Source organism: Dichomitus squalens (genome assembly GCF_000275845.1).
Source record: "Dichomitus squalens LYAD-421 SS1 unplaced genomic scaffold DICSQscaffold_11, whole genome shotgun sequence".
NCBI lineage: Eukaryota > Fungi > Basidiomycota > Agaricomycetes > Polyporales > Polyporaceae > Dichomitus > Dichomitus squalens.
This window is the reverse complement of record NW_006766893.1, coordinates 263,911-278,331: the sequence shown is the minus strand read 5'-3', so window position 1 is coordinate 278,331 and position 14,421 is coordinate 263,911. Positions and strand designations below refer to the sequence as shown.

Here is a 14,421-nt window from a genome sequence, read left to right as displayed (position 1 = left end):
CACTTTCCCTAGGTAGGCGTGCCACATTTGTCATGGCAGGGCTACCTCGCTGGCGGGTATGCATCACGAGCTTGAACCGGAGCTCGTGAGCTGTCGGACGCGGATAGCCAGACCGGGGGATGATGTAGAGACGAGGCGGCGAAGGAGCGGAAGTGTTCAAGTCGAAGTGTCGGGGAACGAGAGGGGAGAGCTATACTAGGATGTTTCAGCATGCACGTACGCCGTTGCGAGGCATGAAACCAATTCTCACCTCGAACAGCTGCGCGCACCAGGCAGATCTCGGAAGGATGAGCTGGAAAGGTAAGTGTCGCCTCTGTGGTGGAAGTCTTCACATACTTATAGTGCAGGTGCATACGACGGGACACTTAAATGACACATACCTCCAAGGGTGTTGCATATACGTGATATAGCTCACCTGGGTTGGTATTGCAGCAGCGACACCATGCACGATGTCTCACCTTGTACACAAGCTCTCGACCACCAGACGCACGTTGTTAGCTGCGGCAGACTTCAACGTACCTTCCTGACGTTGTAAAGGAGTGTGTGCGTCGAACTGGCTGTCGGGCAAGCAGGACAAGAGGAGGGGACGGAGAGAAAGACAGCAGGCACCTGTGCAAGCAGCAAGTCCACCACAATGACGTCATTGTGTGTTAAGGGCAGGTTCCCACTGCCAGAGAACAGACTTCGCGTCTCTGGCCCCTGTAGTACTGTACATGTTGGTGATAGAACTGGTCCCTGAGCCGGAATTGCGGGACAATTCCCCATACAGAGCAAAAGTGTCGTGTTGAGGGCACTAGTGTGAACGCGCTGCAATTATGCCGGCTTCCTATGTCTTCGTACAACTCGTACCATGCTTCTACTCCGGCTAGTGATGCTTTGTGCATCAGAAATGTGATCTCGTCCCGGAGTACCTCAGCTTCACCAGCTTGAATGAGCAGGGGAGGCAAACCCTTGAAGTCGCCAAACAATAGGCTTGCTGATGCCTGGCTTAGCGGCATGACGAAGGGAAAGCCCCTAGAGCAAGCAGCCTAGATCTTCTTGCACAGCGAGGAGAAGTCACACGGTCCTAGAGACAGACTCAAGCTAGCTTGTACATAACAGAGCCACAGCTAGAGACAATCGTAGACGTCATGTCCTTAGAGAGATGCCCGTCCGATCTCGCAACGTTAGAGCTAAATCAGACACGTCAAATGGGCGCTCAAATACGCCCGTCCGACCGAAATCGACACGGCACGAGTATTGACAGCTGAACACCATCTCGCACGCCCCAAATCGATTGAAACCATGCACGTTCTCACTGGGGTTCAACGTTGGCGTCACGAACAAACCCGAACCATGAATCAAACACCTTCCAAATCGGAGCATCGCCACGTGACGCCTGGTACCGGGCCGATTAGAGATTGTCAATTTGTCCTATGATCTACTGAAGCCGCCCTAATTATAACAAAGTGTCACATCACGGCCAGGCTTTGTTGTGTTGGCTGGTTTCGATGTCACGTCATAGATGACCCCAATATTTGTTATGTCCCCGACCGAGTCACAGGCGCTGTTTCTCCATCTGACCCCTCTCAAATCAGGTTCAAATAGCTTGTGAATGGGCTGAATATGCCTGTTTTGCCTGTGACCATCTACAACCTTTATAGATGCACCATTTACTGGGCTTTTGAAAGCCAAAATTTGTTAGAGTACCTGCCATAGGGCCAATTTTTATGTCACGGTGTCACACCCCTTTGTTATAATTAGGGCGTCTTCAGTATTGTGATACAAAGCAAAGCAGGAATAGTACAATCTACGGCGCACCCGTTTTCCTTCTCCCGACTCACCCCACTTCGAAACTATATCTCGGACCTTAAGTCATAAATTTTGCGACTCACAAGACCTTTTCGACGAGGCCCATCCCCTGCGCCTCAAGGATCTCGCGGATGGGGTCGCAGATCTCCTTCGAGTACGGCGCGAGCACCCCAGGGGTGTTGATCTTGCCATCTAGCACGAGCTGCACAGCGATGCCGCACGGGACCCCAACGTACAGCGCCATCGCGGAGTGGCCCGACGGGTTCCCGTACGCCTCGAGTGTCGAGGTGATTGTGTCCTACAAGTATCAATCCCAGTCAGCCCGCCTGCACAACCCCGAAAGACTGAAGTCAAGCGAAAAGAGAGCACAAACGTACCGTCTTGCCATCCGCCCACTCGACGATGAACTTGTGCTGGAGTATGACGAGGTCGCGCTCGCCGGGCTCGTACGCCATGAGCGTCTCCAGCTGAGCGCAGAGCGTGTCAAGCAAGTTCCCGTCGCGCACCGTCGCCTTCTCTTGCGAGAAGAGCCCGATCCAGCGCAGGCCGGAGACGATCCGGTGCGCCTCGCCCTCGTCGGGGAACGCGCAGATCTCCCTCACGCGCGCGACGAGCGTGCTGTGCGTGCAAGACACGACGTTAGCATGAGGCCCACACAAGGACGTACGAACGTCCGCGGGCGATCCTTGTAATGTGCGTACCTCTCATTCGCGTCCTGAGCGCCGATCGCACGCTGGAAGACCTCCGCCCACGTCAGCCCCTCCTTCAGCCACTCCTTCCTCTCCAGGTCCAGCCACCCCAGCGCCTTCAGTGCGCGCACAAACTCCGGGAAGCCCTGGTAGCGCAGCGTGCCGCGCACGACCGTCTCCGCCTCCGGGATCGCGTAGAACTCGCGGAACGGCACCGAGTTCCGGTTCGGGTACGCGACGAACGCGAATGCGGGCGTGATGAAGTACGGCTTTGCGACGCTCATGAGGTCCTTGCCCGGGACGTCGACCTGCTGCCCACGCGCGAGGTACGACGCGTCGTTCAGGAGAGCGAGGAGGCCCCCGCGCGGGGACCAGGAGAACTTGTAACCGAGCGGGTTCCCGGAGCACTCGGGCGCGGGGAGGCCGCCGCAGTACGAGTGGAACTCCTTGATCTGTTCGGTATGAATACTGGTGAGCACGTAACGGCCGAGGCACAAGGGAGCGGGCTACTGACCTTTCCGCCCTTGGCGTGCACCTCGTCGATAGTCTTAACCGCATACAGGTGGTCCACGCCCGGGTCAAGGCCAATCTCGTTCATGACCACAATCCCCGCCTGCTTAATCTCATCCTCGAGTGCGCGGATGCCAGGGGAGATGTAGCTCGTCGTCACGACGTTCGTCTTACCCTTGATTGCGGCCTTGATCACGTTCACATGGTACGTGTACGGCACGAGCGAGATGACGAGGTCCGCGTCCGCGATGGCCTGCTCGAGCGCGGCGTGCTTCGCGGGGTCCTCGGACCCGGCGTCGAGCGAGCGCGCAGTCGTATTCGGGAGGTCGGCAGCGAGCGCCTCTGCGCTCTTCAGAGTGCGGCAGGCTGTCGCAGTGTCAGACGTCTCGCAAGACCAATGAGCGCTAGAACTCACCGATAGTGAGCGCGTTGTTCGGGTTGCGCACGACGTACTCGGCGCAAGGACGCGCGACGGCGCCACTTCCGAGAAGAAGGACCTTCTTTGACGGCGTGCCCGTGAACGCACTCGCACCAAACTTGGGGCGCACATCCTTGCCCTCCTTGAGCAGCGCCCGTCCGAACTCGGGGAGGACGAACGCGGCCCTATGGACCTCGGCGTTATAGTAGCGCGTGCCTGGCACCTCACGGAGGGGCTTTGACAGGTCGCGCCCCGCCTCCTTGGACGCGACCATGAAGCCGATCTGCCCGGAAGGGTAGGTTGGGATGGTCGTGTACGCGTACTCTGCAACAGGGAAGAGCGAGCGGGTCGTCTTAAGGAGGTCCTGGATGAGGTCAAGGTGGATCCAGAGGCACTCGCCCTGTGTGGAGATGTGCCCGCCCGGAGTGAGGGCGTCGCGAAGGAGCTCAAAGTAGGGCTTTTGGAAGAGGGACGCGGCGGGGCCGACGGGGTCGGAGGAGTCGGTGATGATGACGTCGTAGGTGGACGTGTTGTCGGCGAGGAACTTGAAGCCGTCGCCGACAAAGACGGTCACACGGGGGTCGTTGAGGAGGGCGGACATGTGGGGGAGGTACTGCTTGGACACGCGGATGACGGCCTGAGAATGGTTGAGCGTGCTGTAGACATTGCGCGTCTTCGAATATAAGATGATACGAACGTACCTCATCAATGTCGCACAAGACGACCTCCTGGACGGAGTCATGCTTGAGGACCTCGCGCACGACGCCGCCGTCGCCGCCGCCAATGACAAGGACCTTCTTCGGATCTGGGTGGCTTGCCAAAGGAATGTGGGCGATCATCTCCTGGTACCTGTTGTATCCATGTCAATAGGCTTTCACGATCGATCTGCAGAGAGTCAGGACAGGGACGTACGAGAATTCGTCGCGCTCGGTGCACTGGATGACACCATCGAGGATGAGAACGTTGCCGTAGGTGGCGGACTCGAAGACAAGCACGTCTTGGTAGAGAGACTTTTCGACGTGGAGAATTTTGTTGACCTTAAGGGTCATGGCCTGGCCCGGCCACTGGGAGGAGATCTCGCGGAACCAGCCATCTGAGGAGACCCAGGACGTCAGGCCATATGTCTCTGAAAAACTGGCGTGCACACATACCCTTAATTGACGGGTGGGTGAGGGGGGCCATGGCTTCAAGTGGGCGGAGGAGGACGAGAGGCACTTCTGAGGCACCCCAAGTTTTCGATCTGACTCGGGCGGGTAAGGTTGGCCCAACGAAGATTCGACCCCATCACGTGATTATCACGTGAGCTTGCGAGGTCCCTCGCTGCTTTCCCCTCCCTCTGCATTGAGGAAAAAACTTGGATAGGCGGCATGTATGGTACCACAGAGCCTATAGCTCAATTTTATACCAGCCGATACCCCGAAATCGCAGTGGAGGGGCGGGACACGGACAGTGTGACAGGCGTGACGGGAGGTGTCGAATCTTCGTTGGGCCAACCTTAGTATAATTATTGATCTTGTCGATCGAGAATCTAAAAGATTAGATAACAACCTGACCCTAGATCCAATCGGGACCCCTCCTGGCCTGACACCAGGTTCTGCCCAGCCCGCCTCCTTGATAGCCTGTAACCACCAATAACCACAGTACTCTACCGTCTACCTCAGTCCCACACCTCCTAGGGTCAATCTTTCTCCATTGAATTCTCTGACTCCGGCATGTCTGACCCCAAAGGTGGCGCTTTGATGGGGCGAGCCCGGTTTAGTTCTCTTTCATGGGCGAGATGGAGCTTGAAAAACGCATCAGATTCTCGGATAACCCCATTCGATTCTCTCATCTCTCCGCGCGTAGAATGTAAGGGCCGACGTGAAGCTGGTATCAAATTGCAGTCATCTGCGATTTTTACATTAGCAATGTCGAGCAGAGATTCGAGCAAGAATCTGCATATATCCACTATGTCAGCGGTTAGGATCGAAGTCCCATTGTGCACGCTAGGCGACATCTTGAGAGTCGAAACCACTAATATACAACAACCGTAACAAAGTACAGACAAACAAACTACAGAAGACACGGAGTGTGCCGTCCATGGAACGCGCGTGCAGTCGTCAGAGCATGACAGGGAGAACAGTAACGGTCATTACGTGTTGGGATGGACGTGCCTACCCTAGCCCACAGCGGGGGGAAGGGAGGGGCGCACGAGGGTGGAGATCGTATATGCGTAAGGGATATGGAACTAGCGCATGGCAGCAATCACTACAATACAATGCGACAGACACGGAGCAGGACAAGGACCCGAGTGGAATGTACGAGCGCAGGCGTCAGACCTTGTTGTCGACCGACCGCTCCGACCTCGTCTCGTTCTTTTCGTGCTCGAGTGCTGAAAATACGGAGGGGCAGCCTGTCAGCGATGCTTCCACTTACAAGAGCATACGAGCGCTCACCTTGCTCCCGCTTCGAGATGTCTGCTTGCCGCTGGTCTGCGGAGACCGAGCCGAAGATGATGTCCATCTCCTCCAGCGAGCGGCCTTTCGTCTCAGGGATGAGTCTAGAATGCGCACACACCAGTCAGCTGCGGAAAGCGGCGGAGGGAGAGAGCAAACACGCACAGAGCGAAGGTGGCCATGGCGCCGATGTTGATCGTCGCGAACATCAGGAAAATCTTGTATCCGAGGTCGCTCACGAGGGTCGGCGTCACCTTCGACAGCACGAAGTCTGCATTGTGACAACAAAGCGGGAGCAGTCAGCGCTGAACGCCGAGTAGCGAATACGACCAACGGTAGAGCCCAAGACAGAACCAAAGACAAACTCACTGAAAAGCCACTGCGAGGCGGAAGCGGTCGCCAGCCCGTAATGCCGCGTCCGCGTCGGGAAGATGTCCGACACGTACACCCACGGGAGCGGGCCCCAGCCCATGCTGTAGAAGCACACGTAGAGGTACAGCATCGCGGCCATCGCCTTGCTCGCCGAGGGCGGATTGACGGCGTGCGCGGGCGGTGGGTACGTCTTGAGCAGCGCGCCGATGATGAAGAAGAGGATGCCCATGCCCATGGAGGAGATGAAGAGCGACAGCTTGCGCCCGAGCGAGTCGACGAGGAGGAACACGAAGAGCGCCGTCGCGACGACCTTCACGATGCCGTAGATGCCCGACGCGAGCAGCGAGTTCGACGTGCCCGTGTATCCGATCTGTCGCCCCAACCGTATCAGCGGACGTCCTCTGCCAATACAAACAAATTGAGGTAAATGGAGAGGGAAGGTACGCACAGAGCTGAAGATCTGCGGCGCGTAGTAGTTGACCGAGTTCTGGCCGCCCCACTGCTGCAGGATGAAGATCACGACCGCGATAACGAACCGAATGAAGTTGCCCTTCCCGAAAAACGCCTCGCGCAAGCCCAAACCCTTGCGCGCCTCGCGCTCCTCCTGGATCGCGGCCTCGATCTCTGCCATCTCGGCGCGCACCTCCTCGTCGTCGACATCCTGCTTGCGGAGGTAGGCGAGGTTAGTGATGGCTTCGTCGATGCGGCCCTTTGACGCGAGCCACCGTGGAGACTCCTTCAAGGTGAGCAGTCCGAATGCCATGATCCCAGCGGGCGCGAGCTGCAGCCCGAAGGGGATCCGCCAGACGTTGGGTCCCGTCTTGATGTGCAGCCCGACGCCCACTGCGTAGCCATACGAAACGAGACAGTATGTGAGAAATTACACGGAGCTGTGAGGGAGCACAGAGACGTACGGTTGATGAAGTACGAGAGCATGACGCCGACGGCGACCATGATCTGGAACAGGCCGGTAATACGCCCGCGGACGTCCTTGGGGCAGCACTCGGACACGAACGCGGGCGCGACGGCGGAGATGGCGCCAATGCCGATACCTGCAATAACACGTCCTGCGTAAATGTATCCCAGGCCGCGCGAGCCACCAGCGACGGTTTGCAGAATCTACATCGGCCCAGAGTCAGCTCTGATACCAGTCTCCGCGCAGGAGGGGAAGACTTACTGCACCGAGGCTGAAGACGAGGGTGAACGCGAACAGTGTCCATCTCCTACCAATCGCGGCTGAGGATTACGTATTAGTGTCTGTGCGTGACGGAAGCCTGAAGTCTTGAGTTCTGAAGGCAAGTGCTCAATTCAATCGCCGCTATTCAGATGGCGATCGAGGGGCATAGATTATATGCTACCCGGGGTCCTGCCATGAGCAAGCACGCAGACGTGCCTATCAACAGCAATATTTCATAGTGGTAGGGCTGCTTCCAGAGGGAGACTACCAAGGACGCAGACCCGGCCACCAAATTCGACTCCCAAGGAGCCATTCGAGAGAGCCAAATGTATGCGCTCACCTGAGATGGGCGCACTACCCAACGCCCCGAAGAATGCACCGGCCTGGAGCACTGAGACAACGTTGGAAGAAACGTCGTTGGCCTTCTTTTTGTTTGGCGTCCCGTCCGGGTTCATGAGGCCGAAGTGTTCCTTGAAGTAGTTCATGGAGACCACGCCACCGCCGATACCGCTATCGGCCGCACTCGTCAGTACAGGCAACCCTCGAGCGGTGTGGAAAGGACTGACGTGTCATAACCGAAGAGGACGATGCCCCAATACACGACGAACGCGAGCCCTGCGATGTCAATCAGCCAACGTCGGACTTCGACGAGGACGAGCGAGGAGGCTCACAGTAGACCCGGATGTTGTGGAAGGTGCCCTGGATGGCCATGGTGAATGCGCGCGGTGGGGGAGAAGGAAGGCGGCGGGGAGGAGAAGGACGGCGCAGGGTGTCCCAAGAGCTGCCCGGTGCAGTGCGGGGGATTTTATGTGCGGGGTTTGAGCTAGGCGACCCCACGGGCCGCTCAGTCGTTTGCGGGGCAGCCCATCAATGACCCCGTACCTGAGATCATCCAGGTTCCCGGCCCGCCCCCGGCCCGTCGTCAACCATGCTAGCTTCGACGCTTGTCGCTAGAGTCCTTGGCGTGAGCGACCGCCGACAGACAGGAGAGTGGTCCCAAGGCTTGGGCTTGTTCAGCATGTTAGGGTCCGTGCATGCACTTCAGCCCTGCTTTTGCCGAACATGTACTAGGGCGGGAGCGCACGGTCATGGAGGCGTCGCGGAGCGTCGGCTGGAACTGCTGCCAGGGGCCAGGGCGCGTCGCCCGGTCGGACGCTCGCGGTTCGTCCCCGCTAGAGACAGATAACTACCGATAGCACCGTGCCAAAACCCACAGAGACGGTGAAACGACTAGAATACAGATGGAGAAGACTTGCCATCATGCACTGGGTTCATTGTTTCCTATAAGAATCGTACAGTGTGAGGGTGCAAGATCCAGCCAAAAGTCCTCCGAAGGCCGAAAGCTCCGAGCGTGGCGCAAAGAAAGGGCAGACCGCTGTTTTTCGGACCGGGTCGAGCAGACGAGGAAGACCGCTGGCTCTTGGTAAATCAGTGCAGGAACATCTGCTCAGATTTGGATCTCGCACTCTTCCAGCTTAATCTAAACACGCCGATCCCTCTCTCCACTTGCCGCCGCATTCCAGGAACAATGCAGCGATCTCGCTTGGTGGCGCGCGCCGGATCCGAAGCGCTGCGCGGAGAAGGAGATGGACACATGACCCCCATGGCATCCAGTCCGACGCTCATCAGAGTCGTTCTCCAGTTCCGCGTGGCGCAGAGAGTTGTCGGCCCATTCGCTGGAACATTCCATAGCTATTGCGAACGTGTAGAAAGTAAGCCACCGCGAGAGAAGTACATGGTCGCATACAAGGACACCATGTGCATCGTTGCGCTCATGAATTGAGAAGGCAGTACGGACTCACGGACGCGGAGTCCAAGTGGTTGACACTAGTCCAGTTTGTCCAACTTGATGAATTCATAACCGCTACACGCCGGCCCGGCGCCACCTAGCGATCTACCGTAACCTCATGCTGCCGGGCTCCGGAAGCAGCAGGGCAAGGGACAGACCCTGGGGGGATTGCATTCACTTGAATGGAAGGATGTGCGCGAGGTAAGGATCCGGGCAAGAGAAGTATGTACCATCATATGATCTTGAGGGTCCCGGTTGCGAGGTCGATAGAGGTTTCCGCACGTTGGAGCAGCAAATGGTGGGATGGATCAGTCAGACAAAGTCAATAACAGTACCATAAGCAAAACGGGCTACACACCCTATTGCCCGCATTCCGGACCTGCTCCCTCTGCCCACGCACTCCTGATGATATCCGCATTCTTCCGTCTCAAGAGCAATCCTCTAACTATCCATCAGCCGCCTAATGAGTGATAAGGAACGTGATTCATGCTGTTCATCCCTTCGGAAAGTCAGGTTGCAAGACCCCTTCCAGATGCACGAACATCTTGCTCACGACAAGCAGGAAGACGAGCTGAGGTACGACTAGGAGCCTGACAGCGGCGAGAGCGGAGCGCCCAAGAATGCGGAGGACCAGCTGTGCGCACAACAAGACTTGCGCCCCGCCTCTCCGGGCCTCCAATTTGTGGTACGGCATCGCAGAGATATTCTCATTTGAGGAGGGCGGGGGGAAGATGAATAAAGCTGCCGAAGAACCCAGGGCGGAGGCCAGATGGAGATTGAAACCTGAAGAGCGACGTCGAGCTGCGGTCTGGTACCCCCCGTGGTCTATTGGTCCTTGACTTGTTATGTCCTACCAAGACATAACATGAATGTGTTTAATGCCATCTGACGGCAGCTTTCCACGGGCGCATCTTGACTCTCCGAAAGACGGATACCGTGGAGATTGGTGGAGGAAAGGCAGGTGGAAAGAAGGCTGAGAAAGAATGCGATCCGACTGAGTGACTGTTGAGGCTCAAATCTTGTCGCTCATGCAAGACGCGCAACCAGAAAGAGTCATGTAAATAGTGGCTAAGTAGCGACATGGATCTGCAGGAGGAGAAAAGACGGCGAGAAAATAGATGAAGACGAGACGAACGAGGGTTAGGCGGACGCTGGAAGTTGTGCTCTGTGCGAGCGCGCGATCAGCGTCTAAGCCCAGGTTTGCAGTCCCCGTCCGCCACTCTCCTCGTCCAGCCCCAGCGGTTCAGACGTTCAAGCCCGAGATGAAATGTTGCCGTATGACCCTTCACAAGTCCTTAGTGGACTACTACTTAGATTATACTGTCGCAAACGTAGAAATTGCAAGCAGCATTGTTCACGACCCGAAAAGTCCATTGTTGTCCCCACGGTCCCCGTACCCACTCGTGCATCCGGACCTTTCCCTTCTAAGCTTGCCGTCATCCGGTAGAAGCTTAAGACCACAGCTAGTCGAAGGAAACAAACCGAAGATCATCATTTGCCACCTTTGCGGAGCATCTCAACCATGTGGTCGTCATGGCCCATAACAATGAGACCCCCCGCTTCTGTACCTGTCGCCCAAGCAATGTTGCCGGAGAGATTGAGACTAACCGGATAGTGCGTCTTTCCAGCTTTTCCGGCCCAATCGAAGTCCATAAGCATTACGCTCAGCGTATCGCCTTCCCGCACCATGATATTTGGTCGGTGTATGTCCCCGTGAACATATCCCTCGTCGTGGAGAGCCTTCACCACCTCCTCGACCTTATCCACCAGACTTTTCGGCAAGTCGCGATTGATGTACTTGTAGTACGCACTCGCTGCATCCTCTACGACGTCCATGACCACCATGGTCACCTGTCCTACAAGCTTGATGCAGTGACGCAGTACAGGAGCGAGATTTCTGCCCGCGAGATAGCGATGGGCGTCCGCACCGTACCGCGTGCAGAACTTGACGAGGACAGCTTCGTCGTTGAGCTCCGCGGAGAAGAGCGAACGGTCGACGTGGTCTTGGTCATCGTTGCGGAGTCCCTCGTAACGGAAACGATCATTGAAAACGCAAGTTTCGGATGGCGTCAGAGCTGGTGGTATACGTCGGACAGGGAAGACGTGCGGCTCGCGGGGGCCCAGGAATGTCCTGATGTAGGCCCCTGAAATATGATCTCGCTTCGCGAATGGCCTCTCTGAATGCTAAGAAGCGCCTGGCCGTATGGACGATACGTGCGTCCGGGTTAGGGTCCCCACCAAGGTAGATGTAGTCCGTGAAAGGCTGGACGACGAAGGTGTCTGCGAGAATAGCGCCATAGAAGCAAAGGTAGGGGCCAGCCACTGCAAGGAGGATGCTGGGGCAGCACGGAGGGTTGCAGATTAGTTGATACTGAAGACGTACTCAGTTTCCCTGTCCAATATTCATGATCAGAAGTACGCGCTCTAGGAAGGGAGACAGCCTGTTCGTAGATAAAAGCACACTGGACGCCACTGGCGCCAGATATACCTAGCTCGTTCTTCACCTCGACGATAAGTGTATACGCCTGAACTGCACCATCTACATCAATGGTGTTAACAGCGTCAAACTCAGCCAGCTTCTCGCCAGGAGATATGGGGTGGCGACGCGAGGAGTTGACGTCTAGCAGCTTTTCGAGGAGGGGAGGAACAGCATTCTTGCGGTCCGCCTCTGTAGGATACAGCTTGCATGACTCGATGAAGAGATCTGTGATTGTCCTGAGGATGGATGGCTCGGGAAGCGGAACGTCTTGCATCTTGCATTGCTTTGCGGTCGTCGAGTGATGCAAGCTTGTCTCGCAAACGTGCAAAGGCACCCACGTATATTACGACTGGGGGACCGGTACGGGTGCCAAGTGGACGTCCCATGTAAACGGGATGTTTGTCTTAAGCATCTATGAATTCGCCAACGCTTGTCGCAATTTTTGACGGAGTTGGGGAACCGAGAGCGAGCTGGACGAACTTCTCATGAACTGCGGAAGTCCAAAAGTTCAAGGCGCATGCAAAGGACTGCACAATTAACTCACCTTTATCGACGTGGCTATCATCTCCGGGAACGTTTCCGGTAAGTACCCAGCCATATTCCGTCAGGGGTCGTTTTGCGCTGAAACCCGATGGTCACGTATCAGGGACATCACGATACACCTCGCTCCGCTCTATCGAGATCACGACCGCATGGCAGCTAGATTATCCAATTGTTGTCTCACGTTCGGTCGACGGTGCTCGAAGATGCATCCATCACCGTATTAGTGATGAATGCCTGGGATTGCGGGGCGTCTGCGAAGCGCATGAGGAAGCGGGCGACATCGTACCTGGGTGCACATTGTGGAGACGTGAGCGACAGCGTAGGCCATGCAAAGACGGGGGACGTACGACTAGATCCTGAGGCACAGAAGCTCACGGCACAGGCACAGTGATCGAGTGTAAAGTCGAGCTTCGGAAGGAATGGCGGCGACGCCGCGCATGCCCTTGCGCAGGACAGGAACTTCATCAGGGCCGCTCAATTCTTGAGGACGCAGGACGCAGGACGCACTCAGAGCTCATTTGATGGATGTGATGGGCTAGCCGAACCTGCCGCATATGGCAAGGTACCAACCTCATTTCTCGTGCCCGTTGTTTTCCAAGGGGTCTGTCGTGTCCCAAACCTCGCAGAAAAGTGTGAATCGCAAGTATGTTGAGGACGAAAGCTTTCCGCGTCGATTGACACTACCCTCGAGGCACTTTGTGAGGGGGAAGGAGTGTCATCGTCGCTCGAGGGGTTTCGAAGGCGAGCTTGTCGGCTAGTCTCGCTTAGTCCATCACCTCCATCAATGGCCTCTGAACGCGTCCTGCGTCCTGCGTCCTCAAGAATTGAGCGGCCCTATCAAGTTAAGCGATTCCGGGTGGAGTACACTTGCCTCAAGGAGAGCGCGGGCCAAAGCCGCGCGATCGTGGTCCTCGAAGTCGAACTCATCCCCCCTGTCTGATGTCAGATGAAGCGCCTTGAGCGCGGGAGACGCATAGAGCCGTGGCCCGCTGTCGGCAAGTGAGGGCTTACAAGGACGGGACAAACGTGATATGGTGCTGAGCGCGTCTAGAGTGAGCTCGTCGAGGAGCGGCAGTAAACAGACGACGGGGACAGCCTCCGTCAAGGATGTGAGTTCCAGTCCCTAGAGGCACATAGATCGAAGGGTGGGCACATGCAATATCGTGGCTACTTCGTACACCAAACGACCCTCGCCTTTGTTCCCGTCGAGCCTGAGAGAACGGACGTATCGCACTAGAGACGGGTCTCCGTGAAGGAGAGCGAGGAATTGTGAGCAACGGGAGGAGCATTCCGAGGAAGAGAAGTGGAGAGTGACGGAATAGACGCGATGGAAGCGACCACACGGCGGCAGCAGACGAGTGCACAATTAGCCTCGAGGGTTGGCGGGTCGTTGAGTAGGAAACCAATTGCACGGTCAAAGCTTTGGGGCGAGAACAAGGAGCACATCGCCACGCACAGAAGCTAGACTGTAGGTAGAGGGAAAGTTCAGCTGAGATTTGACTGTACAATCGTTTACCTATGATCAAGCTGCACCCACGGTTGACATGCGCGCGCAGACGCTGTCCTCGATGCAAGCGTCTTGGTTGCCTGTGGAGCCGGCCACGGCCAATCTCCCAGCACAGTGCTAGTTGTTTGCGTATCGAGTTGGAGTGTTTCGCGCGTGTCCTTTTGTTTGCACGTCTTTGCCACTCTCGCGAGCGCCGGCTAGGGTGGCAGCCATAGGCGTGTTCAATTCTTGTCGCTCGCTCATTTCCTCGCGCGCCTACCGGGCGTCTGCCTACCTGGATTCAAGGTCAGATCAAGCGCCTGTAGCACGCCGCACAGGCAGCGGTGCAGCGAGATCGACGTTTTCGTCCTACTATGCTAGGTTTGTTATGCCCAGAAAATCTGTCCAGAAAGTGGATGGAGACGTCGGCAGTCGTGATAGACTTGTTGACCGAGAATAATTGTACACAATGCGCCCAAATCGGAACCAGATTCGGCACGACACGGTTCACTGGCCACCTGGGGTTGCCACTGTAAGCCTGATGGCAATTGGACTCAAAACCTTGCGGGACGACTCCGCGTCTCGAGTCATGGAGCTCTCTATCTTTCAAATCGTTAAGCTTTCGCGTCGCTCCTCAGTCCCAGCTCGCGACGCTCATGCGGTCGTGTTGCACCCGCTGCCTGCGCACCTCTGCTCGCTGTGCTACAGGCGCTTGATCTGACCTTGAATCCA

The 14,421-nt window shown here is 56.6% G+C and overlaps 3 protein-coding genes across 3 annotated transcripts; all 3 read right to left on the bottom strand.

The window, feature by feature from the left end:
• Positions 1 to 1,598: 1,598 nt before the first annotated feature.
• On the bottom strand, positions 1,599 to 4,599 carry DICSQDRAFT_85486 (saccharopine dehydrogenase). The gene is made up of 8 exons (XM_007365157.1): positions 4,560 to 4,599; positions 4,321 to 4,501; positions 4,110 to 4,257; positions 3,406 to 4,045; positions 2,995 to 3,356; positions 2,493 to 2,932; positions 2,169 to 2,409; positions 1,599 to 2,089 (listed from the first exon to the last, which is right to left on the bottom strand). The coding sequence occupies exons 1-8, from the start codon at positions 4,588 to 4,590 to the stop codon at positions 1,871 to 1,873; spliced, it is 2,262 nt and encodes a 753-aa protein (XP_007365219.1). The 5' UTR covers positions 4,591 to 4,599; the 3' UTR covers positions 1,599 to 1,870.
• An 808-nt stretch (positions 4,600 to 5,407) lies between these two features.
• On the bottom strand, positions 5,408 to 8,155 carry DICSQDRAFT_136083 (general substrate transporter). Its single transcript, XM_007365156.1, has 10 exons — positions 8,064 to 8,155; positions 7,959 to 8,007; positions 7,733 to 7,902; positions 7,393 to 7,451; positions 7,130 to 7,334; positions 6,664 to 7,058; positions 6,213 to 6,585; positions 6,009 to 6,114; positions 5,844 to 5,947; positions 5,408 to 5,779 (listed from the first exon to the last, which is right to left on the bottom strand). The coding sequence occupies exons 1-10, from the start codon at positions 8,101 to 8,103 to the stop codon at positions 5,721 to 5,723; spliced, it is 1,560 nt and encodes a 519-aa protein (XP_007365218.1). The 5' UTR covers positions 8,104 to 8,155; the 3' UTR covers positions 5,408 to 5,720.
• Positions 8,156 to 10,672: 2,517 nt separating this feature from the next.
• DICSQDRAFT_146742 (uncharacterized protein) lies at positions 10,673 to 12,046 on the bottom strand (the record flags this gene model as incomplete). Its single annotated transcript, XM_007365155.1, has 4 exons — positions 10,673 to 11,184; positions 11,234 to 11,552; positions 11,605 to 11,885; positions 11,926 to 12,046. 4 exons carry the CDS (start codon positions 12,044 to 12,046, stop codon positions 10,673 to 10,675), a joined length of 1,233 nt encoding a protein of 410 aa, XP_007365217.1.
• Between the last annotated feature and the right edge of the window lie 2,375 nt (positions 12,047 to 14,421).